Here is a 25,287-nt window from a genome sequence, read left to right on the forward strand (position 1 = left end):
GGGGGGAAACGCTTGGGGCAGCGAGGGCTCAGCGGCTCAGCCATCCCCGCGTCGCAATCACATGTGCGCGGTCACTGTTTGGCCGGTACGAAGCTACCTCACACTTCACCAAGATCGGACGATTTTCAAGCATCCGCAAGCATGTGTCGATACACATATTATTGGCACCGCACTCTTCAATCATCTCGGAATCGTAATCGTAAAGAAACCCCAACCGTCTCGGTCCGCCCATAGCCACAACCTACCCCCCTCCCTCAAGCACCATTAGTCTGCGGCTTAACCGGCTCGACATTCCAGATCATCTCCGCATACTCATCGATACAGCGATCACTCGAGAAGAAGCCCATGCGCGAAACGCTCGTGATAGTCTTCGTGAGCCACTCGTCCTGCTTCTTGTACGCCTCGTCGATCAACCTTTGCGTGTCGACGTAGGACTTGAAATCGTCAGAAACCAAGTAGTAGTCGCCGTGGTCGACGATGCCGTCCACGAGCGCGGAGAACTGGCCGGCGTCGCCGAAGACGCCCTCGCGGATGGCGGTGAAGACGCGGTCGAGCATGGGGTCGAGGTTGAACTCTTCGTAGTAGTGCGCGTGGCGCAGGTCTTCGACGTCTTCGCTGAGGTTGCCGAAGAGGAAGATGTTCTCTTCGCCGACTTCGCGAGTGATCTGGAATTGAGTTGTTAGTAGCTGTCGTAGGACATCTTGGATAATTCTGAACTAACCTCGATGTTTGCACCGTCGCAAGTGCCGATGATGAGACCTCCGTTGAGGACGAACTTCATGTTGCTAATTCAATCGTCAGCCAGTGCCCAAAGCTGCATCCTCAAGAGTTTCCCATGACTTACGAAGTACCAGAAGCCTCCGTTCCAGCAGTAGAGATGTGCTCCGAGATATCCGAAGCAGGAATGATGATCTCAGCCTTGGACACATTGTAGTCCTCGAGGAAGATAACCTTCAAAAGGTCCCCAACATCCTTGTCGGCATTGACAACCTTACCAACCTGGTTGATCAAATGGATGACGGTCTTTGCCATCCAGTATCCCGGCGCAGCCTTGCCGCCGAAAATGCTCACGCGGGGCTGCACCTTCTTCTTCTCCTCTGGCGTCATGTCCTTGATCTCGAGGTAGCGGTGAATGACACCAAAGATGTTGAGCTGCTGGCGCTTGTACTCGTGCATGCGCTTGACCTGGATGTCGAAGAGCGCGGCCGGGTTGACGGCGACGCCGTTCTTCTCCTTGATGTACTGCGAGAGGCGGACCTTGTTGGCGTACTTGATCTCTTGGAATTCCTTCCTGAACTCTTTGTCGTCGACGAAAGCCTCGAGCTTGTGGAGCGTGGTCAGGTCGTTGAGGTACTCGAAGCCGCCGAGCTTGCTGGCGATCAGCTCTGACAGGCGAGGGTTGGCCTGGTGCAGCCATCTCCTGGGGGTGATGCCGTTCGTGACGTTGGTGAATTTGTCAGGCCCGTAGATCTTGACGAAATCTTTAAAGATCGTTGTCTTGATGAGATCAGAGTGAAGCTCTGCAACACCGTTGACCTTGTGGCTGCCGATCACGGCAAGGTATGCCATGCGCACCATCTTAGGCTGCGACTCCTCAATGATGGAAACACGACCAAGCATGTCTCGATCCTTGGGGAAGTTACGCTCGACGTACTGCAAGAATTGCAGGTTGATGTCGTAGATGATCTGGAGGTGACGAGGGAGAAGATGCTGAAGCAGAGGTACAGACCACTTCTCCAGTGCTTCTGGCAAGACGGTGTGGTTCGTGTATCCGAAGGTTGCCTGCACAATGGCCCAGGCCTCGTCCCACTCGAGGCCTTCCTGATCGATCAGGATGCGTTGCAGCTCAGGAATGGCAAGGGTAGGGTGGGTATCGTTGAGCTGGGGCAGTGTCAGTCAGTCTATGTTGATAATCAACAACAGGATGGTAGCTCAGTGGATCGTACCTGGATCGCCACCTGATTGGGGAAATCCTTCCAAGCCTTCTTGGACTTCTTGAATCGCCTGACAATATCGAACAGAGACGCGGCGCACCAGAAGTACTGCTGCTTCAGGCGCAACTCCTTACCGCGATCCAGACTATCGTTCGGGTACAGAACAGCCGAGATCGTCTCTGCGCGCTGCTGATCTGCGACAGACTGTTCGTACTCGCCAGAGTTGAACTTGGTGAAGTCAAATTCGCCATGAGATGCCTTGCTCGACCAGAGGCGGAGGTTGTTGGTTGTCTTTGTGGCATTGCCAGGTATCGGGGCATCGTACGCCACGGCTGTGACGATCTCGCCATTTTCCCAAACGCTGATTTGCTTGCCACTCTGGTCCTGGTATTTCCTGACGTTTCCGTAGAATTGAACATCGACTGTGACATCGTGGCGGGGGAATTCCCTAAACGTCGAGGGTCAGCCAGATGTGATGACAGATGATCAAACACTACAACGTACCAAGGGTTGAAATCGAGCCAATAGTCGGGAACCTCGACTTGGTATCCGTCGACGATTTCTTGACGGAAAATACCGTAGCGGTATCGGAGGGCATAACCCCAAGCTGGATAGTTAAGAGTTGCTAGAGAATCCAAGAAGCATGCAGCGAGGCGGCCGAGGCCACCGTTGCCCAGAGCGGCATCTCTCTCTTGAGCGATGACATCCTCCATGCGAAATCCCAGATCGGCCAAACCATCTACAGCAAGTGTCAGTTATCGTCCGTGTCAACCAGAATCGACGACCGACCGACCTTTCGCAATATCCTTCATGCCAACGTTGAGCATGGCATTGTCCAGAGCACGTCCCATCAAGAACTCGAGGGAAAGGTCTGCAGCAAGTCAGCATCGATACAAGCCCCAGCTCACGATCGATCCAGAACATACAATAGACACGCTTCTGATCCGCAAACGTGTGCCTCTGCTGCGTCTTGTTCCATTCAATAACCAGACGATCACGGAAGGCGAGCGCCGTGCCAGCGTAAGCCGCACTGGGACCTTGATCAGCGCTGACATGGCCCAAATCATCGTCGACCAAACCTACAACTCATCGCAGTTGAACAGCGACCTCGCCAGCGTAGTCTCAATATGCCTCACAGCCTCGGCCTCAAACTCGTCCTTCGTCTCGAACCCCTTCGCAGACTGTCGGGGTTCACAAGCCAAGTCAGCATCATCCCTGCTCCACAAGCTCTCGCAGGGTACCTAGGTAGCTAGGCGCCGATCACGTACGAACTTCTTCCACCTGCGCAGCTCCAATTAGCCGTCGAAAACTCGCCAATGGTGGCCTCTTTCCACTCACGCTTCTCTCTGGCCCTCGGGCACGCTGGCCTCGATCGCCTTGATCTCGCCGGGCCCGAAGCCGGTCGCGGTGCGCTTGTGCTTCGGCCTGCTCATGCCAGGCGGCCCCACGGCCGTCTGGAAGTCGGAGATGGGCGCCGAGACGCTGGGTCTGCGCTCGCGGGTTGGGGAGGTCATTGTTGTTGGAGTTTTGGTGTATCTCTTGGAGGAGACGGTGAGGGAGGAGGAGGAGGAGGAGGAAGAGGAGGAGAGTCAACAAGGAAAAAGAGAGATCGCCGCTCAGTCAGCCTTTCAAGCAGCTTGAGTAAACACTCGCAGCGGCTGGGCGTTGTCTAGATGCGCGAGGGGTCGGGGCGTGGTGGAATAGCGGGGTAGCAGCAGCGACGCCCATGGGGAAGGAAGGCGGCGCTCGCCTGCATTGGCGGCACCTTAAGGTGCACCTCACCTTGACCTTACCTTCCACCTTGTCCTGCATGCACCCGTCACCTTAATTAGCCGTGCTATCGTCAGACAGCAGTGGTGCTCGCATGTGACAATCCATACCATACCATACCATGGCATCCGAAGCCCTCAAGCAGCATTTCCGATATTTCCCAATGTTCCTTCACAACACCGCTCGTATCTCGGCGCCCTCCCCCATCGACGAGCGGGCCTGAGGTATGCCCCAAGCTCCTGCCTGCCCTCCGCCGGTACCCAACGGCGTCAACCGCAGCTGCAGAGCCGCGCCGCCACAACGGCACGCACGCACGCACGCACGCACGCACGACCCTAGGTAGCGAAGCCGGAACGCCACGGCAGCACGCATCAGGCGTGCCAGCGCTTAGCTTGCAACCGGGCCGAATGCGTCGTCTCACATGCGCATCGCAGCGGGTGGAAACGAGGGTGTCACGAGGGTTGCTGTTTGAGGTGAAATGGGTCAACGAGCTTGAAATGAGTTATTGAAGTGGGGTATTATTATTGCTGCTGCTGCTGCCGTAGTTCCAATACAGGAGCGTACAGTACGGTACCTACAAGGAGAATTATCTTAGATGTCCAGAATCTTGAAAACCAGGTTTTTAAGCGAAACGCGCTTTCTTCCTCGCCGTCTTGATTCTTTCACGCGCGCGCTGTTCTTTCCTTCTTTCCTTCTCCTCTCCATTCCCTCTAACGAGAAAGTACCACCTCATCTCCTCAGCATCTGGAACTGTTCGCCCAAATACTCCAGCGCAGCCGGCGCCAGCTGGCCCTGGTTGACGAGGTGCTTGGCGAGCAGCTTGACGACCTCGACCTGCTCCTCGGGCGTCAGGCCCGTGATGGCCGTCTCGATGACGGAGCCGGGCGAGGCCTTGTAGACCGCGATGAAGCTCTGGTAGTACATGAAGGCGAAGAAGCCCATGATGAACTGGCAGTCCATGCGGTCCGTCATGCCGCCGTGGCCCGGGATCGAGTCGCCGAAGTCCTTGATGTTGAAGGTGCGCTTGAGGCCGGAGGCGAAGAAGCCGCCGAAGGGCGCGATGAGGGAGGCGAAGGTTGCCATGACCAGGATGTGGAATTGCATGGGTGAGATGCTGGCCGTCGTCGGCAGGTGGGTCCAGTTGGGCGGGATAAAGGGCAGCTGGTAGGTGTGCGGGATGAAGACTGGGTTGGGGTCGCACTCTAGACCGGTGAAGATGTTGGCTCCGAGGTCGTTGACGGGGCAGATGAAGTACTTGGAACGCATGAGGACGTTGGTCATGCCGAAGCCGAAAAGGACTGTGAAGATCCATGCGCCGACGAAACCTATACTGTGTTAGCTTGGGTGCTTGAGGTGACAACGGAGGCTGGTACATACCCTCAACCGTCTTCTTGGGGCTAATCTTAATCAGTTGCGTGCGCCCAAAGGTGATACCGCAGATGTAGGCGAAGATGTCGTTTGTGATAACCAGAGACACTGGCAGGAAGAACCAGATCATGCCCTCAAAGATGTTGTTCATGATGAAGTGTGCTTGCACAACGATCAGGTAAAGAGCCATGTGGGTCCAGGCAAACTGCGTGAATTGGAACTTGTAGTGACCCTTCTGGAGGGAGCCGACAAAGAAAACGAAGCCTGCAGCGTGTTAGTGAAGTAGATGGTCTGTCAGTCGAAAGGACACATACCCATAACGTAAAGCATAAACGAGATAAAGCGGTGGTGCGTCGCAAACGGCAGAAGCACTTTGTCGACGAGTACAATGTGCTTGAAGTAGTAGATCACACTCTCGCCGTACAAGAAGTACATCGTCGACCCGAGAAAGTACCAGTTGAGTGTCTTAGTAAAACGCAAGCTGCGCGCTCTCGAAGGCACGTTTGCGATCGCAATCACCTCCTTGTAGCTGATGATCTGCACGGCGGTCACGATGATGAGCATGTAGATGTGGCCGGCGAACATGGATCCAAAGAAGATGCCGATCATGACAAAGGTCCAGATCGCGCGGGTGATGAATGTCTGCCTCTTCTTCTCGAACTCGGACTGCTCTTTCACCGGCACCTTCTCGTCGTCGGTCGCCCAGCCAGCGGCCGCATCTGCGCCCTTCTGCTTCTCGGAGTTGGCATGTCTCGTGGGGCTCTTGGAGTTCCCGTTTGCGTTGGCGCCGTTGCGCTCTTCTGTCGGCGAGTCGGACATGCTGCCTCGGCTCTGGCGGCGTTCGCGGTGCTGGAACTTGATGTCCTTTTTGGGCTTGGTCATGGTTGCGGTATTGCGCGAAGTGGGATCCGGGGACGAGAGTGGTGATTGCCCGAAGGAATCCAAGCTGTTGTCGGGCCCCTAGACGTCAGGCAGTGACGATGAGCTGCGGGTACTCGCTTGCTTGCTCGATGTGCGAGTAAGCGGACACTGATGGGCGAGCGCGTGTCGGGTTTGTGAAGAATCGAATGTCCTCAAAAGATTGTGGGAGGGGAAAATCAAGGGTCAAAGGAGAGCATGGTCGGATGCGCTGGGCGGGCGGCGGGTCGCGTGGATGTTGCAAGTCTGGCTGCTGCGGATGGATTTCTCCTCCCCTGCGCGGTGACGACAGTCCGTCCAAGAAGCTGAAGCCTGGCGCGCCTGGAGCTTGGCAGCGCATGTGAACCTGAAGCTCGTCCACCGCTAGCGCCATTGGCCCGGCCGATCAACAACACACAGATCCTCGACACCTGCGCGCGGAGTGGCTGATGCACCCTGGACGGCGGCACCCTCAAGCATGGTGATGGCAAGCACATCCCGCCAACATGGAGGACGATCTCTTCCCGGATGACGACCTCGACGACATCCCGGACAACACTCTGGTCGAGCTTGAAAGAAATGCCATCTCGTCCACTCAGCGCCAGCGCGCGAGTCCGGCATCACAACATCCACCTCCCGACCTGAGGAGACAGATTCACAATGCTTCTGGTCTGTATCGCGCTCAGAAGCCTACAAAGAACACGGCATGGCGACCGCCACGGCGACAGCAACCTGGCATGGCCGGGTCATCAGGACCAGCGCCTCCGCCCAACGTGCCAGAGCCACCCTCGTCCGACTACGGATTCGACGACGAGAACGTGATCGACTTGGATGAGCCGACCATGGTCATCCACCCTGCCTCTGGACCGCCCACGAGAGTGCAGTCTCGCCCCGCTTCCCGCACTGCTTCGCGCGCCATGGATCCTGAGACTGCCGCAGCCTTCGCTGCTGCGGACGCTGAGATGGGTGGGGGAGCACAAGCATCGCAGCACTGGGGACAGGCACCGCATCTGCAGAACAAGGCTCGCACAGACTCTGAGGCCGCCACGCTTCTCGCGCGCATCGCAGAACTCGAGGCTGAGCAAAGCCGATTGCGGCGTTTAGAGCAGGAAGCTCGCGCGGCCGCCGCAACGAAGCAGGGAGAAATCTCCATCGTGCGCGCGAAGGAAGAGAAGGCTGCGAAGGAGTATGAGCGGCGACTCAGCGTCATGCAGAAATTGCATGCGGACGAGGCTGCGAAACAGAAGGCTGAGCTTGATGCTATGCGGAAGCAGAGCGAAAAGATGGAGACGGACAATCGATTTTTGCAGCACGATCTGGCCCAAGAAGCGGAAAGAGCTAAGCGATCGACTGGTCCAAGCAAGCCAATGCCTGTGAGAGGCAAAGATACACCTCGCAAGAGGAAGCAAGGGCTCGGTGATGGCTTCGATGATGACGAGGTACATTTGGTCAGTCCCAGCCGAAGCAGAGACAAGCCGAAAGACCAGACTCCCACCGCTGGAGCCAAGCGAAAACGATCGGCACAAGATAGTCCGTTGCCTGCGTTGTCTTTCATGCCCCCGCCGAACAAGCCGTCACGGGAACCTAGCGGAGAGCAATACTCATTACCTGCAGTATCCAATGGTAATGGCTCAGAGGCAATTCTTGCGCGAGAACGGTATGACTTTATTCAACGCATGCTTAATTACAAGCAGCGCGGAGGCGAAGAGAGGGTCATTGAGCTCCTCGCCAAGCATAGCTTTCCATCCGCCCCAGCTAGGTCTTTGGCTTCCATTTTCTTCGACGGTCTCTCGTTCCCCATTCACCCTCAAGATACAGGCAGTATGCCGCTGAGAGTGGCCTACATTCTGCTAGATCTTTGGTCAAATTGTCTGCACGAGAAGATGTATGAGCCGTTGACGTTGATCCTTGGTATGCTCCGCGCAGCGCTCTACTTTGAGCTTTCCGATCAAATTGCGAAATTGGTGGAAGAAGGTGTACCTATCTGCCTCCAGTCGATCGATCTGGTCGTCACACCGGTATTCCAGGCCCAGCGTGCTCCACTGTCTGTTTCCTTTGATCTCAAAGATCTGGAGGAATTGGCTGCCAAGGTGGACGTTGATGCGATTGTCGACTTCCTCCTTTCTCTGGGTCAATCAGCAGCGCTGTATCCTGAGCGCATCGAAGCCTTTTGGCGGCACATTCATTTCCGCGGCTCGCTCTTAATCCTCAACAAGGTGCAGCCGATACCTCGCATCAAACAAGCCCTGCAGATTCTTTCGACGTCAGTACTGGGCACGAGCTTCGGCTCGATCAGTAGTGATCCTAGCCAACAGGGGCAGCAAGAGCGCCAGACGCTCGACCGACTGTTGACTTGGCTATTCGAAACGCCCGAGGCTCCTAAAGACGAGCCCTCGTACACCCAGGAAGAGATTGCGGAACTTCGAATTGAGACCCTTCTCGTCTTGAAAAGGATGTGCCACACAGATCATAGTGGCAACCTGATCGCTCACCATCGCATCGCGATTGTGAAGATGGTCAGATTCTTGAACCGTCAGGTCGCCGAACTCTACACCATTCCTCCGTACGCGCGACGACGCAGAGACAGCGGCGAAAGCGAGAAAAGCGACCACGAGCCACCTCCCACGCTGCATGATCTGATCATCATCACCGTGAACATGACCGTCCGCATCCTCCACCACATTCTACGAACATTTGACGACTCCATCAACCTCACACAGAAACTCGAAGTAGAGCGAGGCGGCTACCACATGTTCCTCATCAGCATGTCCCGCGTTGCATTCAGCGAGCAATTGGTGTTTGAAGCCGGCATTGAAGCAGAGGTCATCGAAGCCGCGCACGACATCCTCGATAATGTTCTGAGTCCGGAAGAAGGCGAGGCGATCGTGAAGGCCGTTGAGACCCCACGTGGGACGCGCAGCACGACGACCAGGAGAGGGGACAGCCAGCAAGACGCGATGGAGATTGATGGCGACGAGTGAACCGAGTGAGCCGAGTAGACCCACGATGATGATGTTTGGCTTTGTATAGTACCTCCTTATTAAGCGATCTGCATGCGCCTGGGGTCCTATATCGGATCTTGAAAGTCCATGCCCCGCAACTCCAATATACCCCGCAACCGACTATGATGAAACCCGGTTGAGTTGCGACAACATCTTTTTCCCTACATTCCTTTGACACAAAGTTTCTGTTGCTTGATCGTTGATGTCAAAGTGCTGACAATGGCTCGTCTACCTAAAAATGTTGGTTGGATTGGCCTGGGGATTATGGGCCTTCCAATGGCCCGCAATCTGCTCAAAAAGATGGATGACGATACTCAGTTTTACGTCTTTGATGTTATCCAAGAATCGGTGGACAAATTCGTACAAGATGGTCAAGGCAGAGTCAGTGCCTGCAGCAGCTCGAAAGACGTGGCTGATAAGTCAGTATGATCGTCATCGCCTCCAACTCACCTTAGTATCTCCCATGCTCACAAAGACAGGACATCATCATATCCATGGTCCCCGAAGGAAGCCACGTGCGATCCGTCTACCTGACCGAAAACACCGGCGTCCTCGCCAGCAATCTCGACACCAAAATCCTCATCGACTGCAGCACAATCGACACGGGCACCTCTCTCGCCGTCCGCGACGCCGTCGCCACCCAACACCCCTCCGCCAAATTCTACGACTCGCCCGTCTCCGGCGGCGCCATCGGCGCCGAAAAAGCAACCCTCACCTTCATGCTCGGCTGCGCCGCCAGCGACGCCAACATGCCCCTCCTGCACCAGCTCCTCAGCCTCATGGGCGGCAACATCTTCCCTTGTGGCGGGCCCTCGCTGGGCCTGACCGCCAAGCTCTGCAACAACTACTGCAGCGGCCTGATCGCGATCGCCGTCAGCGAAGCGATGAACATCGGCATGGCCTCCGGCATGGACCCGCGCGTCCTCGCGAACGTCTTCCACACCTCCACCGCCCAGTCGTCCATTTGCGACGACTGGTGCCCCGTCCCTGGCTTGTCGCCCGACGCCCCCGCGAGCAAGGGGTATAAGGGCGGGTTCCGCGTGCAGCTGATGAAGAAGGATTTCGGGCTTGCGGTCGACACGGCGGAGAGGGTCGGCGTGGGGCTTGCGTTGGGCAAGGAGGGGTTGCGGGTTTATGAGGAGACGAGCGTGGATCCGGAGTGTAAGGATTTGGACTCGAGGGTGGTGTACAGGCACTTGGGGGGAAGGGAGGCTTGGAGGGAGGATTTTCCTGAGGATGTCGAAATGAAGAAGTTTGAGACGAGGAGGTTGTTGCAGAAGGGGAAGGAGGCGGAGGGGTCGGGTAAATAGTAACCGATTCGACAGACAGTAGACAAACTGCAGCACACATGTAAATACAGGACTCTTTCCCAACAGGAAGGTCGATCTCGTTTGGACCAAATTACCAGTGCATTATATACTTCGATATTCGCTTAAACAAAGCACCGAGGTGCCGGAAGCGAGATGATCGCCAGGGCAAGACAGCACGAGCGGGGTTGGTAGAGTTTTGGGAGTGGCTGTTTGCGACGTCATCCGACAACATTTCTTGGAGCTTCTGAGGGGGACATATATAGTTCGTGAGTTAGAGGTCAAATTGTTTCGGAGATTGATCATTACACCACGTGGTCCATCGATACAATGCAGGCTCTCAGGTCGCTGTTAGGGTTGCTTTTGCTCCGAGGGATCGTTGCCCAAACCGTCTCATCAGCTGACAGTCTGCCATTCGAGATCACACCAGACACCGTCGATGGAGATCCCGATTACATCCCTCCCTATTTCCCCATTCTGCCGTTCAATCAATATCCAGGCAACCCTATCCTTTCCCCAAATCCAGCCAACAACTTCGAGTCCGCTTACCTTTATAACCCTACCGCCATCGTTCTGAACGAGACCATCTTTCTCCTGTATCGAGCGCAGAATGAGTCCAAAGTCAGCACCGTCGGCCTCGCTTGGAGCACCGATGGCATCAACTTTGAACGTTTAAACAGGCCGATCATTGAGGCTACCGAACCCTGGGAGGCCGGAGGAGGCACAGAAGATCCACGCATCATCCGTGTCAACGGCACATTCTACGTGACTTACACAGGCTACAACCTCACCTCGCCACAGCTCTGCCTTGCTACATCCACAGACCTGCTCAACTGGACGAAATATCCACCGCTCTTCCCTTACTGGCAAGACGTCGCATTCAGCGACATCGACATTCCTGGCCCTCGACTCAACCACTCCAAGTCCGGCGCCATAACCAACGAGCCCATCGATGGCCTCTACCACATGTACTGGTAAGCCCTTGCCCCCATCCCCCACTCGTCCAACAACACCCACTAACAAACCCACCAGGGGCGACTCCTCCCTATACCACGCCACCTCCCCCGACCTCCTAAACTGGACAACCCTCCCCGCCACCCAACCGTTCGCAGCCCCCGTACACCCGTGGGAAAACCGGCTCCTCGAGCCCGGCCCCGCGCCCATCAAAACCCGCCACGGCTCCTGGCTGCTAATCTACAACGCCATGACAACCGGACGAGCCGGCTACCCGCAGGGCCAGTACAGCGTAGGGCAGATGCTGATCGACCCGTCGGGGTCCTTCCGGCCGACGGTCAACGCGAGCATCGAGAACCCAGTTGTCGGAGGCACATACCAGCCGGAGTTGGCGGATGGGCCGGTCGCGAGGTTGGAGAGGCCTTTTTTGTGGCCCAGCACGCCGGAGCAGACGGAGGGGCAGGTTAATAGGGTTGTTTTTGCGGAGGGGCTGGTTCAGTTCAAGGGGAAGTGGTGGTTGTATTTTGGGCAGGCGGATAGTTCGTTGGGGGTCGCGATGGCGGATGTGCAGCCTTGGGGGGAGGAGGGGGCTGGGAGTTGAATTGGTGGATGGAGTGGGGGTTGTAGAGTTTGTAGAGTTGTGAGACATATGCTGGTCAATTCAATTATTTGTGTTGCTAGGCTGTTAAGGAGATTCATTACCGTGGTCATTATGCTATCGCATTGGTGATATCAATCTGCGTTACACCCGTTCCGTCCCTTTATAGCGCCCTTGGGACCCTGATAAAACTAACAATAGATCTGGAGTTTAGCCTAGTACCCGATACCAGAGCCTCTGGAATGGCGACCATCCCGTGACGCGCTCAGTCTGGGAACTGTAGGACTTGGTGCAACATCTTGAGAAGAGATGGCTCTTGCAATCGGCCAAGGACCGCTGGCATCAAGGTCTGCAGTCTGTGTAGGCTGCTGTTGCATGATATCGTCGTAGCTGCTGTTTGGATCCGATGCTTTCTTGGTCGGGCTCCAGTCACCGGGGTTGCTGTCGTTGTTGCGAAGTGTAGTCGTCTCACCCTCGCTCGTCTTGACTTCATCGCTGAAGCGGAGATGCTTCTTATGCCATTCGCTCTCCTCGTAGAAGAAAGACTCATCGCCTCCTTTGCCGTACCAAAGCGGCTCGTTGGCTGCAAGTGCGACGACATTTAGCCAGGGCCTGGGCTGGGAGTTGGCGTTGGAGAAAATCACGTCCACCTCTTCGAGACTGCGGAAGCCGGTTTCCGGGTAGAGGAAGTAGACGACAGGAACGATAACGAAGTTCAGGACGGCGAAGATAATGTATGTGCGGTAGCCGATGTTGTGGAACGCAACCGGCGCAACCTGCACAATGGCGTAGTTGACTAGCCAGTTTGCAGCTGTCGACATCGCGTTTGCTGGGCCGCGGATTCTGAGGGGAACGATTTCGACTTGGTAGAGCCAAGCCATCCCCTGCCAGCCTATGGCGAAGAACGTGCAGTATGCGAATATGAAGACTGTGCTGACGATGTCCCCGGCAGTGGTGTTAAGCCACAACATGGCTGACAGAATCACCATGGAGATGCACATACCGCTTGCTCCAAACATCATAAGGCTGCGGCGACCCCAGAATCGGTCGATACCGACGACTGGCACCACCGATGCCATGAGAAACTCTGTACCAACCGCGGCAGCCAAGATTCGGCCAACCCAGCCAGAGTAGCCATACAGCTGGATAAACATTAGAGCTAGGAATTGTGTGACGAGGTTGATGCCGGTCGATTGCTGGAATATCTGTAAGGTCACCGCCAAGAGGGTTCTGTGGACGTGGCGATAATCGCCCATGGAAAATGCTGATTCGAAGCTGCCTTTGGACATCTCGATGACAGCATCTTTGATCTGCAAAAATTCCTGGCGAACGTCGTGACTGTCTCTTGGAAGATCGTTCAAAGCAGACAACACTCTCAGCGCTTCATCCTCTCGTCCAGTCAAAATCAGCCATCGTGGGGACTCCGGCATGAGCAGAAGCATGAGTGCGGCAACCAGCAAGAAAATGAGCTGAATCGCGATCGGTACCCGCCATGCCGCAGAAGACGGGTCGAGCCACGCAAAGGCGAAGTCCATCCAATAGCTAAAGCTCAATCCAGCGGCGATGAACGTACCGGCCGTGACCATGAGCAAAGTGCCACGACGGTGAGCTTTGGTGCACTCGGCTTGCCATGCGGGAACCGTCGCTGTGTTGAACCCATTGCCCCATCCAGCGATGGCTCGACCGGCCAGAAACTGCGCCCAGCTGTATGATGACGCCTGGATGATTTCTCCGATCGCAAGAAACGTCAGGCCCATCAACATTGTCTTCTTCCTTCCGAGCTTGTCACCGATTAAGATGGTCAGGATGGCCGAGAAGAAGCATCCGAGGTTCCAGATACCGACGGTGAGTCCTTGAAGAGTGGCGACATGAAGGCTCTCGGGGTTCCCGATTGTGTCGGTCTGAGGGAAGCGTTGACGGAATGATGGGATGGTGAGAATGCCGGCGAGATCTCCCTGATCGTATCCAAAAAGAAAGAATGCCAGTCCTGCGACAGTACCAATGACACTAGCAAGTGCCGGGCCTCGCAGACCCATGTACGATGTTACCTCAGACATCTTGAGGGCTCTTTGGAAGAACAATGCCCGGACCAGCGTTCAGGCAGGAAAAGAAAGGGTCAAAAGTGAAGCGCTGCCCTGACTTCTTCACGAGAAGGCAGGAAAAACCTCAAGGGAAAAGGAACGTGCGACATGAGAGGCAAAACCTACCATGAAAAACAGACTCTGCAGCCACGGGGAACGCACGCGGCGGCGTACCACTGTCTGCGGTGGAGCAGAATCGACTGCTAAAACGTGACGTATCGACCGTGACCCGACATGGCGGACACGGGATGTCTGCACGAATCGACCAGGGCTGGATATTAGTGCCGACATCCATGATTGAAGCAGAACTCTGGAGGTGGCAACCCTTCAAGTTGGCGCCGCCAGGCGAGGATTGTCGTCGTCGAATGTATGACAGTCTTTCAAGGCCACAAACGGCGGCTGGTCAGTGTGAAGACCATGGGTGGCGACCGCATGGCACGCCGTTGAGCTGTCAAAACGGCTTGAGCCGGTGGCATGATCGTGTTGTCGATGATGCTTTGGCGCTCGGAGTGTGGGAGGGGATCGCGAGGGCTTGCAGGCCGTTCCTTGCAGAGGAGCGGCACGGCGTCGACTCCGCGCTGTGCTCTGGCGATCGATCTTGATCTCTCGTTAGATCTTGCCGATGTGCCGCGCACGCGGGAACTACTCATCTCGGTAGTAGCGCAAGGGACAACATGAACAATAGAGACCATGTCTGATAACCGATTAGACTGGCTGCATGAGAAAGGGTGCTACAAAAAGCATGACCCGTGGATTGTGATACGCTTGCGACTCCCGGCAACTATCATATGGAAGATCTGCGTTCTTCACTTTTGGCTCTGCGTGGCGCGACACTAGATCATACTTTTCTATTGGTGTTTCAGCGAGAAGACCGTCAGAAACTATGACACGTTACTCTGGTCTGATATACATCACACGTCTGACGTGCAAACACAATTGATAGCCACAATGCCTCTCCATGAGTATAGCTTGTCATCCACTTTAATCGAGTGGAAGTAGAAAAACCAGGGGATCACGCCTCTATAATTAATAATAGAAGCTTGTCACAGCTCGTCCGAAACGAGCGAGCAGCTTTCAGGAAGCAGATTCGGTCCTTGTAGGGTTAGGGTCGAATTTTTCAGGGTTAGGGTTAAGTCTCAGCTGCTCGACAGAAACCAACTTCCTACATTTGATGATGCGTCCCTGACCATCTCACGCCGCCATGAACAACTCCACCGTCATCTCCCAGCAGAGTTCTGCATTCTTGGATCGCACTCCCCGGTGTAACGCTTGCTACCAGCCAAAGGAACACAGACCTCCTGATAAAAGTCCACGGTCTCCAAGTAAATTCCAAGACAAGCAAGACAAGGGCGCTTGGGGCACCAGAGGTCTTGGAAGTAGTCTCGATGCGATGCCCAAAGATAGCAGTCAATCCAGTTGTGTAGCATACGCGTGAACTATGTGTCACGCTTGGCAGGAGAAAAGCCGCTACTTCATTGAGCGAGCGGCTCTCGCCTAGACGTCTCGACGGCCTCCGCGCAGGACATGCGCCAAACTGGATGAGGATTTCGCACCCCTTGACTCCTTCGTGGCCATGTCAGGGCTCGTGTGAATCCCGCATGCATCCCTCAACAAGCGCCTATCGGACAGTGTAAAGCTGTCTAACATCACTTTGATAGGGTACTCAGAGCTCACCCGGCACAATAAATGGAACCAGCCGCCATATCAACGTGAGCACCAGCTTCTCTGGTTCAGACTACTGGTCATGATCAGTTGGGCAATGGGGTCTTGCAATAGGACCTTGAAAGTAGCGGAAGCCCACTCTAGAGAACGAGCACGTCTAGAAGCATCAACGGCGCCAGCCCGCCGCAGGTGGCACGACTGGTGATGAGGTGTGCAATCATAAACTGACGCTCCCTAAAGGCCATCCTTACACTACTGTCTCGTTTCTCCGCAGTTTCACTTCAGGATTGTTATCCCGGAAGACCAAGGGTCAGCGGCCAATCGGCCATCGGTGATGTTTATCATCCGACTCTGCATACACTCCTCGGAGGCAAAGGTCTCGGCGGATTCAGGCAGTCGCGAAGTGCTTGGATAGGTGCAAAAGGGCCACTAGAACGAGTTCGCCTGATCCCTCCAGGACTTGGTTGCCGGCTCAGCAATACCGACTGGCTACTTATTCATCGCTTCAGATCATACATTCCTACCCACAACAACGCACACTCTAACACATTGCCAGAGCACAGCAATGGAATACAACCAGGCAATCCCCAAGCCGTAGGTGATATACGCCACGATATGGTGCAGGCGCTAATGATTGCTCCCTTAGCCGCATTCCCGTCCTCTGCTGGGGCCACAAAGGTACCCATTCAACGCTCGCCAAGAAATCCCTCATCTTGCTTGCTGAAACAATATACTTCCAGACCTTCCAAAGCAGAACGGCATCGTCACTTACAGGCTGTCGCCGAACCAGATCAAGATCTCGAAGCATTTTTGGACACAGCGCGGCTGGCTAAACACACTTCGGAGGTGCAGCAGCCAGTTCTTATACGTCGTGCCACCAATGTTCGCTGCGTATCTTCTGATGACGTGGGCTGAAGATAAGTGAGTGCCTAGTAATACTATCTCGCTTTGACCGTTGTGGCTGCTCACGCTATGCTTTTATAGGAGTCGTTTCTTGAACTCGAAAGAAGGGAGGGCTTTGTATGGTGATGTGGACGACGGCTAGGGAAGCAAAGACAGGAGCAATATTCGGACCTCTGACGATCCGATAAACGATGTTCACCATAGCTAGTCTTTCAACATTCACGCCGGTGGGACCTCGCGAAATCTCCTGGCAGAGGCTGATGAGAATCCGGTACTCGCGACCAAGAGTTGTTTTCGCTCCCAAGTTTGAAGAAACGAGTATTTGAAAAGCCGCATTTTGCAGAGAGCGGACAAGAAGAGCAGCCACCAGGATAGAGTCTTCGATGCCTATGTTCAAATACTTCCCGTCGCCCTCGGCAAACTTCGAGAAGCGAAGCGCCACGCGATCGCGAATGCTTCGCCATGTCTAACGTCTAAATACCAGAAAACGTCCCCGTGATAGGAAACAATGGTAGCTACATTCAATGACATCAGACTTGCTCTGACTTCTCGCAATCAAAGAAAAACTACAGCGCTTACAAAAAATGGAAATTGTCGAAACAAAGGGTTGATGTTAAATCATGAAAACGATTCGGTGACGGCAGATGAAAACGCGGTACCTGGCGTATTATTGTTTTATTTTCACCAGAGCTTGCAGTCTGCGATACAACTTCTTGGACGCAATGTCCTTCGGTAGCGGGGAAAGGACGCTGTTGGGATTGGGATCTTCGTATGCGAGGCTGCATGAGTACACAGCCACCGACTAATAATTTAGCTGCATCGGCAAGCGCCTGCTAACATGTGCCATTTTTGAGCTCAGCGATGCGGCAGCCTTGATGCGATCGTAACCCACATCGAAAAACACGACTACTTTCAGCTAGGAGATCTTATTATAAAAAGGTGCTATGGAGCCTCGCGATCAGCAGGCCGAACTCGAGGATGAAAGCGGCGCCGCGTTGTTGTTGGCGGAGGCCATGACGCCCACAGAAGACCACAACCTCGTGCGCCAGCAATACGCCCATATGACGGTCAAAGACTCCGCCAGGTTGCATGCGGGCAATTCGTACGTTGGCCATCAACATAATTACTATGCACCAACGACACACCGAGAGGGTTTTTATCCTACAGATTTAAGCCTGAAGAATGCACTGGCGTTTCCTGACATGAACCTCCGCTCCGTCAGTATCGCAAGAGAGCAGTCGCAGACATGTGAATGGCTTTTCGAAACTCAAGAATACAAGAGATGGCGCAGCCCAGCGTTTCGATCATTACATCACGGTATACTGTGGATTCGGGGAAAGCCTGGTGCCGGAAAATCGACGCTCATGAAGTACGCTGTAAGGAAGCACCGAGAAGACTCCAAACGTCACGACCGACAGATATCATTCTTCTTCAATGCGAGAGGGAAAAGCCGGCCAGAGAAATCCACAGAAGGCATGTACCGCGCTCTTCTCCATCAAGTAGTAGAAGAAGTACCCCAACTACAAGACATGGCTGAGCCCGAAGCAAGAGAAAGTTTCCACAAGCAAGGGTGGCCTCTCGAGCTATTGAAAGACATGTTCCGCGAAGCTATGCTTTTCTGTGGTCGGAAGGATACCCTCACGTGCTATATCGATGCTTTGGATGAATGCGACGAAGATGAGATGCGGGAAATGCTCTGGATGCTCGAAGACCTGGGTGAAGAAGCGACCTCCGCTGGTGTAGCCTTGTGGATCTGCGTGGCGAGTCGGCATTATCCGAATATAAGGATCAGTAATCTCGAGGAAATACTATTTGACGACCTCGAAGGACATCAAGAAGACATCTCTTTATATGTGCAGAAGAAACTGAAACTGCAAGACATTGGGGACAAACTTGACTTGGCTGAAGAAATCAGACAGAGATCATCCGGAGTCTTCCTATGGGTAGTCCTGGTGGTCGCTATCCTCAACAAGGTCCGCGACCACGGAAACATTCACCAGCTGCGAGATCGTCTGCTCAAGATCCCTACGAGCTTACGAGATCTGTTCGACGACATACTGAATAGGGACGAGTCAAACGAGAGCCTAACACCCATGATCCAGTGGACCTTGTGTGCTGGAAGACGTTTGACCGCTCTCGAGCTATACTTCGCAGTCTTGATCTCTACGAAGCAATTGAAAGCCGCAACACTCCCATGGGATAGCACTCTTGTGAGCCGGCATGTGCTACGAGACTTCATACTCACTGGGTCAAAGGGCTTCCTAGAGATGAGCGTGCTTCCTCTCGACGGCCGACCTGATGAATGGCAGTATCAATTCATTCACGAGTCTGTGCGGGAGTTCTTTATCGATCATGGATTACAAAGGCTTGACCCATTGATACAAGGCAAAGTGGTAGCCGCCAGCCACGAGCGGCTTGCTGGGTCATGCATCCAATACATATCCTTGCTCAGCACAGCCTTGGCTGATGCGTCCACAGACTCCGCAGCTCAAAACATGTATCCTTTTCTGGGATACATCTGTCATTACGGAGGATTCTATCACGCAGAGCAAGCTGAAAGCAGAGGTCTGTGTCAGTCCACATTCTGCAACAAATTCCCTTTAGACGACTGGATTCTGGTGCAAGTGCTGACGCAAGAATCTGGTCCAGCACTTCATTATGTAGAGTATCACGCGACCTTGTTGCACATTCTCATCGAGCAAGAGTATCAATACCTGGCAAAGCGAGTGGTCCGGGAAAATACCACGTCCACGAGTGCCCGCGGCAGAGGTCGAGCGTGCATAAACGCCCATTATGGACACCTGGGGACAGCACTACATATGGCAGTGGAGCGCAACAACCACGAGATTCTTCGTGTTCTCCTAGACTGTGGAGCCAATACAACCGTGCAATGCGGTGATCTGGGGACTGCATTACACTTAGCAGTGAGCCGCAACCACATGAAGGCCATCCGTACCCTCTTGTCCGGTGGAGCTGAAATTGACGCCCTGCATGAGAATAAAGGGACTGCACTTCACATTGCGGCGACTCACAGCTACACGGAAGTCGTGTTCCTTCTCTTGACTTCTGGTGCTGATGTAAACGTATTTTTGGGTGGCGTCGGAACCGCACTCCATGCCGCAGTGCTCTATCATCACCCAAAGATTGCAAAACTGCTCATAGACAGCGGAGCTGATGTTAACGCTCGACACAGCGACGAAAAACGACAAACGCGCTCCGAAACCCCGTTACACATCGCAGTGGGTAGACTCGTCGATGACCCAGAGGTCACTCGTATCCTGTTAGAGAACGGAGCCGACATCAACGTCCGGCGCAAACGCGAGCGGGTCAGAAGGCCGGCTTTGAGCGAAACTGCATTGCACATTGCCTTGCGTGGTAGAAACCTTGCGGTCACACACGTTCTCGTGGAAAGTGGTGCCGACCTCAACATTTGCCGCCAGCCTGGCGAGACTGTGTTGAAGACCGCGGCGGAGTCATCGCCCGAATGCGTGCGCTGCCTGCTCGAGCGAAATGCTAATCTCAACATCTGGAACAGAGCCGACTTCGGAGACTTCCTTAAAACTGTGGCTAAAGTCAGCAACCAGGCGGAACAAATCTTGCATTTGCTTATCGAATTCAACGTGCTTGCAACAATTTCACATGACGACATGTTTGCCGCCTTGGAGGCAGCCAGCACACGCGACCGCCTCCCGGTGGCCTTTATGGAGATCGTGCTTCAACAATTGCCGGACAGTGCGCACTCCGATTCGAAGTATGATCGTGTGATGGCCCTCTTCCACCAACGGCGTTGGATATCTCCGTTCTTTACTTTAAAGGGATAATAATGCCTGCTTGCTCTGAATGAGAACGATCACATCTCACTATGAAGATGGAAACCATATGAGCGGCCCGATTGCCGCTATATTGACTGAGGAGTTTACGCTCAGTCTCATGTACAGAATGGAAATGCAGTGCAGCTTTCTAAGATCAGTCACGTGTATCGATCGGGTTCTTGAAAGGGTGAAGAATGCTTTCGCTTCAGTGTCACAAGTGCCGCGCAGGGACATATAAGGGTGTTGAGCGTGATGTACAGCTCACAACCCACGCTCCCCAAATCGCCAAAAAGGTGTTAAGATGCGTCAGGCCTGCACAACCGACGCACTGCGCGAACATTAGAAAGGAACTACACAATTCGGATTGATATCTAAGCAGATATCTTGATCTCTCGGGCCGCTCCGGTGCCCAGCACTGGCGATTGCCCCCAGCCGTGATAAGCCACTCATTGCCACTCCACTTCTTCGTTCTTGTCCCTTAAGCTTATTTGTTTCTCAGCCGCTCACCTACCATCATCGATGCGCCGGAAGATTACCGACTATTGATCATGTCGGGATCCATGCTTCCCTCAATCGCGACAATCTTACAAAGTACAGATGTTCTGAGTGCCCCCGATGCTTCAGCGACCGTGGTCAGAGTTGGAGAGTATTTTGCGGTGAAATACGGCACTTCAGTCTCCCTGCTTGAAGCACAAAATTTGAGTTTCATCGCAGATAACAGCAATGTCCCAGTCCCTAAAACATATGGCACATTGACCGAGGAAAGTACGGGACGAAACTTCATCATCATGGAGATGGTACCGGGAGAGCCTCTTTCAAAAGCCCGGCCAAACCTCACCTCTGCTGAGAAACGTGATGTTGCTGAACAAATCCAAAGAGCCATGATCAATCTGCGCAACATCCCTCCCGCTGGCTATATCGGATCACTTGCTCGACAGCCCTGCGCTGACGGAGTCTTTTGGGCCCCAGATCGTCCAGCTGATCCGTCATTGTCGGGACCGTTTGACACAGAGGATGACATGAATCAAGGGATTTTGCGAAAACTAGAGTCGAGCGAGCATCGTTCATATGTGGGCTTCTTACGCACCCTCATGTTGGCGACACTGCACAGCCACCGAACATTCTTCACGCACGGAGACCTTCAGCCAAAAAACGTGATAGTGCAAAGGAGTACTAGCGCAAGAGGTGAGACGTCACTACTGAAGATCAGGATCATCGATTGGGAGGTGGCAGGCTGGTACCCGGAGTACTGGGAATCTTGCAACGCAACGATAAGTGCTCGCTTCGACGCAGATTGGCTGGATCTTGTGCAGAGCGCTATGTCAATGTACCCGCATGAATATTTGATGATGCAAGTGATACGGCAATTGATGTTCTACTAAAGCATGGTGGGGTTTGTTCTCGTTGAGGTCCTGATATTTCGGAGCGGCGGCACCATAACGATGCACAGGCGAGAGCCTGCGCGCCAATTGTAGTGTCGAAGGATTGAGGCCTGGGCTTTGGCAGGGTAGAAGGAATTACGAGATTACACGTGCAAGATGAAACACTAGTCGAGACACTCAAAACGCCTGAGTCGAAAGTGTATACGGAAGGAATCAGGTTGAGTCAAGCACAGTACCGAGCTTCGGTGGACTTTGACCCGGCTCGCAAACCACAATAACGTAGCTGCGACGCACCCCTCTTGACTACAGACTTCTCCAACCCTCAGAGAATGCTTTCAGACAGCGGTGCAGACCAAGAAGACCTCTGCGCAGCGAATCGAGATGGTGATGTCGCGCTTGTTTCACGACTCCTGGCCAATTACCCCTTTGACGCCGACGATGCCACTGCAGCTCTGGACGATGCCGAGCTGGACCCTACGATCATCCGCATCCTTCTCCAGCATGGCGCCGACGTCAAAGTCGTTTCTATACGCATGATTCCGTGTTCTGACACGCCTGGCGAACTCATGAGACTCCTTGCCGAGTACAAGTACGACTTCAAGTCAGATGGTCATCGCATACTCCAGTCAGTCTCAACCACGATCTCTTGCTTAAGACAGGTAGACTAATGCTTCTTAGAGACTTCGACCACGACCGCGAAACGCTCGACTGGCTGCTTGACCGGGGTGCAGACATCAACCGCACAGACAGTCAACGGCTCGACGACGGCTTCAATCTTGCTATAGGAGAGACGGACAGTGCCTTACACTTGCTCAATAACGTAGCAGCAAGTGGCGACATCGACCTATTCGATCACCTTATTACTCGGGGAGCCGACACGTCGCTCTGCACAGCTCTTCATTCTGCGTCACGATGTAAAGACATCGAGACGTCTAGAGCTATGGTTTGCCATCTGCTAGATAAACACAACATGGACATCAATCGGAATAGAATAACGACGACCTACGCCACTTTTACCATGACCCTGAGGATTCTGGCTCGCCTCTCTGCAGCGCGATAATTCACAAAAACCTTGCCGTTGTTCACGAGTTGCTCAAGAGAGGCGCAAGTGTGAATCCTCCCGATTGGTCTCCTGTTATCTACGCGGTGAAGGCGGGAGGATTCCTCCCTGCCCTGGAGCCGCTCTTGCGTGCTGGGGCTGATGCAACCGACGCTTTGAAGGTATCGGTGATTAAAAGCAATATCGATGCTGCAAAAACCTGTTTGCAATTTGGGGCAGACCCCGCTCCTGGATTGCGCGAAGCCATTGCGCAGGAGGAGTACAGAACAAACACAATCGCCGAGAATGCGGCGTATTTTGAGAGCAGACCGGAGTTAAGCTACATAAAGAGCGAGAAAGAGGTGAAGAAAGAAAGGGCGGAAGAGCGGGAGAGCCAGGAGATGGTCGCGTTGCTGAAGAGCGCGATGGCATACTTACATACTACTATGCCTAATGTCGCTGTCTTTCACTGATGGCTTCAAGTCTGCATGCTTGCACTTTCGTCAAATCAGTCTCTGTGGTGCAAGTCCTTCGTAGTGACCTTCCCTGTCTCATGGGGTCGGTGCTAGTAATATCGTTCATTTCGCAAAGCCTGCGTCATGCCGTCGTTCCTTCTTTTGTTGTTTTATCACAATTGTGTTATTGCTTTGCTGATCTCGAATCCAGTACCTGGCTTTGCTACACTTTCCAGAGGCGGGCGTTTGAGTAGACTCCTGATCAAACCTTCTCAATAGGTGTGGGCAAAGCACCTCACGGCCACTCGTGGCAGGGTTCATGAATAGCTGGTGGAGAGGGGCCATTTGCTTCGCCGTCTCGATGTAGCCAGCGTTGGCATCAATGATATCATCTTCGCAGTGACTCAGGGGGTGCTGGCGTGGATCGCATGGGTCACAAGGATGAAGAAGGTGATCTTAGTGAGCGTAGTGCTTTGTTAGAAAATTGAGATTCAAGGCTTGCGAGGCACCGCTGCCCATACGGGCGTACAATTGTAGAGTTGGCAGGACGACACTGTGCTTCTTCCAATACCTACTCTGGCATGCAGACACGTATGCGCCGTACTTCGGTGGACCCTACCGGACGCGCATAAGTGGCAACCGCAAACGGAATCGGCAATAACTCGATCAATCAGTCTGCCATAATGAGCGGAGTCGCATTTCGCCGCAGGTCGTTTTGATCGATGAGTATTGATATGAGCAGGAGATGCGTGGGAATCCATAGACGTGACCTAGACGCATGTGATGTGCAAGAGCGTCTAGCACAGTTGCGCTTCCCTTCACCGGAGGGATGACTACACGAACCAGAAAGGCATTGCTTGCAATGTTTGCCGCTCGCCACAGCCTCAACGAGCCGTAAATGAATGCTGAGCGGCAGCACCAGCATAACCTTCCATTCGCAGCGTCCCAAGATTGCGCCGGAAGACCAGACCCGGCCGAAGGAATGCAGACAGGCTTACGTACACCCAGCAGCCAGAACATAAAGCCATGGCGAGAAACACATCCTCGCCCACGGGATTCTAGAGCCGCCACAGACAGTCAGCGGCTCAAAACTTCATACACCTCCCAAGGCTCTCGAACAGCCCTCGTCCCAGACAAATGCCAGCGACAATCCAGATCATCGCCTATCGGAGAATTCTAGATGTCGTCTGGCGTGATTGGGTGAGCAGAGAGAGGAAGCAGCCTTAATCGCCAGGCCCTGCATGGGAATTTTGCAGAATGATGGCTCTGGACCCATCTTTCTCGTAGTGAATGTCTGGAAACGCGGGGATTGGGTTGAGGTTCCGAAGAGGTACTTGGTACATATGACTTAGATCCCGGGACGGCAGTGGGTGCTTGCATCCGAGAGCTATTTTGATGAGCTCTCTCGCTGACTGTGGTGACTCTCGAGCAACCAGCAAACATCTGCAGCGTGAGCAGCCTCGAAGTGAAGTCTGGATCGCAGTCAGCAGTCCTCCAGATTACGATTTGCAGCCTCAGGCCCGCCCGGACGTCGGACAACGCTCGTCGGCGGCCTCCCGCAGCGAAGCTTCGCCGCAGAGCCAATCGAGCCGATCACGCGACAAGACCAAAGATCGCAATCTCACAATGCCATCTAGACCTCTCTGCGTCAGACACAGTGCGCACGCACAATCTGCACGGAGCCAGACACCGTCTCACGTCTCGCTGGCCAGGCGACAAAACAAGAGAGCGTCAGCAGTCGCATTATTATTGCATCGTCACAGACAGGACAGCGCCCGGAGACGCCACGGACATCATCTCTCGAGGCGCTCGGCAACGCGTCACGGCAAGTCGGGGTCGCCAGCGAGCGCGCAGGTTGGCAGCCCCAAGACGCTTGGGTAATTTCCCCTGTTCCGACCAGCAACGGCGCGGCAGAGGCGCTGCGCCGGGCCAGACAAGTCTGCGGCCCCACGGCGCCGCACCGCTCGACTTTGTCCGTGAGGGAGGGAGGGATTGCGATGCGATTGGGATGGGAGGTGCGTCGGAGGTGTGAGTGGATGTGATGGCTAGATTTTTTCGGGCATGAAAATTCACGATGCGTCGGGGAGTGGCTTGCTGACGTGTGGAAGAGGACGAGGAGCGCG

The 25,287-nt window shown here is 54.2% G+C and overlaps 9 protein-coding genes across 9 annotated transcripts; 6 read left to right on the forward strand and 3 right to left on the reverse strand.

Moving 5' to 3' along the window:
- Positions 1–122: 122 nt before the first annotated feature.
- WHR41_07144 (uncharacterized protein) lies at positions 123–3,448 on the reverse strand (the record flags this gene model as incomplete). The annotated part of the gene is made up of 10 exons (XM_069375749.1): positions 123–665; positions 722–785; positions 845–1,881; positions 1,947–2,382; positions 2,439–2,673; positions 2,728–2,805; positions 2,861–2,964; positions 3,018–3,115; positions 3,203–3,215; positions 3,273–3,448. 10 exons carry the CDS (start codon positions 3,446–3,448, stop codon positions 255–257), a joined length of 2,652 nt encoding a protein of 883 aa, XP_069226913.1. The 3' UTR covers positions 123–254.
- Positions 3,449–4,202: 754 nt separating this feature from the next.
- WHR41_07145 (uncharacterized protein) lies at positions 4,203–6,271 on the reverse strand. Its single transcript, XM_069375750.1, has 3 exons — positions 5,387–6,271; positions 5,082–5,336; positions 4,203–5,029 (listed from the first exon to the last, which is right to left on the reverse strand). Exons 1-3 carry the CDS (start codon positions 5,952–5,954, stop codon positions 4,434–4,436), a joined length of 1,419 nt encoding a protein of 472 aa, XP_069226914.1. The 5' UTR covers positions 5,955–6,271; the 3' UTR covers positions 4,203–4,433.
- Positions 6,272–6,475: 204 nt separating this feature from the next.
- On the forward strand, positions 6,476–8,950 carry WHR41_07146 (uncharacterized protein; the record flags this gene model as incomplete). Its single annotated transcript, XM_069375751.1, has 1 exon — positions 6,476–8,950. One exon carries the CDS (start codon positions 6,476–6,478, stop codon positions 8,948–8,950), a length of 2,475 nt encoding a protein of 824 aa, XP_069226911.1.
- Positions 8,951–9,145: 195 nt separating this feature from the next.
- WHR41_07147 (uncharacterized protein) lies at positions 9,146–10,281 on the forward strand (the record flags this gene model as incomplete). Its single annotated transcript, XM_069375752.1, has 2 exons — positions 9,146–9,394; positions 9,451–10,281. The coding sequence occupies exons 1-2, from the start codon at positions 9,191–9,193 to the stop codon at positions 10,279–10,281; spliced, it is 1,035 nt and encodes a 344-aa protein (XP_069226912.1). The 5' UTR covers positions 9,146–9,190.
- A 306-nt stretch (positions 10,282–10,587) lies between these two features.
- Positions 10,588–11,952, forward strand: WHR41_07148 (uncharacterized protein). The gene is made up of 2 exons (XM_069375753.1): positions 10,588–11,252; positions 11,311–11,952. Exons 1-2 carry the CDS (start codon positions 10,609–10,611, stop codon positions 11,831–11,833), a joined length of 1,167 nt encoding a protein of 388 aa, XP_069226909.1. The 5' UTR covers positions 10,588–10,608; the 3' UTR covers positions 11,834–11,952.
- Positions 11,953–12,045: 93 nt separating this feature from the next.
- WHR41_07149 (uncharacterized protein) lies at positions 12,046–13,887 on the reverse strand (the record flags this gene model as incomplete). The annotated part of the gene is made up of 1 exon (XM_069375754.1): positions 12,046–13,887. One exon carries the CDS (start codon positions 13,885–13,887, stop codon positions 12,046–12,048), a length of 1,842 nt encoding a protein of 613 aa, XP_069226910.1.
- Positions 13,888–15,979: 2,092 nt separating this feature from the next.
- WHR41_07150 (uncharacterized protein) lies at positions 15,980–16,789 on the forward strand. The gene is made up of 4 exons (XM_069375755.1): positions 15,980–16,167; positions 16,220–16,251; positions 16,314–16,494; positions 16,558–16,789. The coding sequence occupies exons 1-4, from the start codon at positions 16,139–16,141 to the stop codon at positions 16,616–16,618; spliced, it is 303 nt and encodes a 100-aa protein (XP_069226969.1). The 5' UTR covers positions 15,980–16,138; the 3' UTR covers positions 16,619–16,789.
- A 2,506-nt stretch (positions 16,790–19,295) lies between these two features.
- On the forward strand, positions 19,296–20,297 carry WHR41_07151 (uncharacterized protein; the record flags this gene model as incomplete). The annotated part of the gene is made up of 1 exon (XM_069375756.1): positions 19,296–20,297. One exon carries the CDS (start codon positions 19,296–19,298, stop codon positions 20,295–20,297), a length of 1,002 nt encoding a protein of 333 aa, XP_069226968.1.
- A 539-nt stretch (positions 20,298–20,836) lies between these two features.
- Positions 20,837–21,670, forward strand: WHR41_07152 (uncharacterized protein; the record flags this gene model as incomplete). The annotated part of the gene is made up of 1 exon (XM_069375757.1): positions 20,837–21,670. One exon carries the CDS (start codon positions 20,837–20,839, stop codon positions 21,668–21,670), a length of 834 nt encoding a protein of 277 aa, XP_069226971.1.
- Positions 21,671–25,287: the final 3,617 nt, after the last annotated feature.

This window comes from Cladosporium halotolerans, assembly GCF_011745625.1.
Source record: "Cladosporium halotolerans strain TM138-S3 chromosome Unknown Sca31, whole genome shotgun sequence".
In the NCBI taxonomy this organism is placed as follows: domain Eukaryota; kingdom Fungi; phylum Ascomycota; class Dothideomycetes; order Cladosporiales; family Cladosporiaceae; genus Cladosporium; species Cladosporium halotolerans.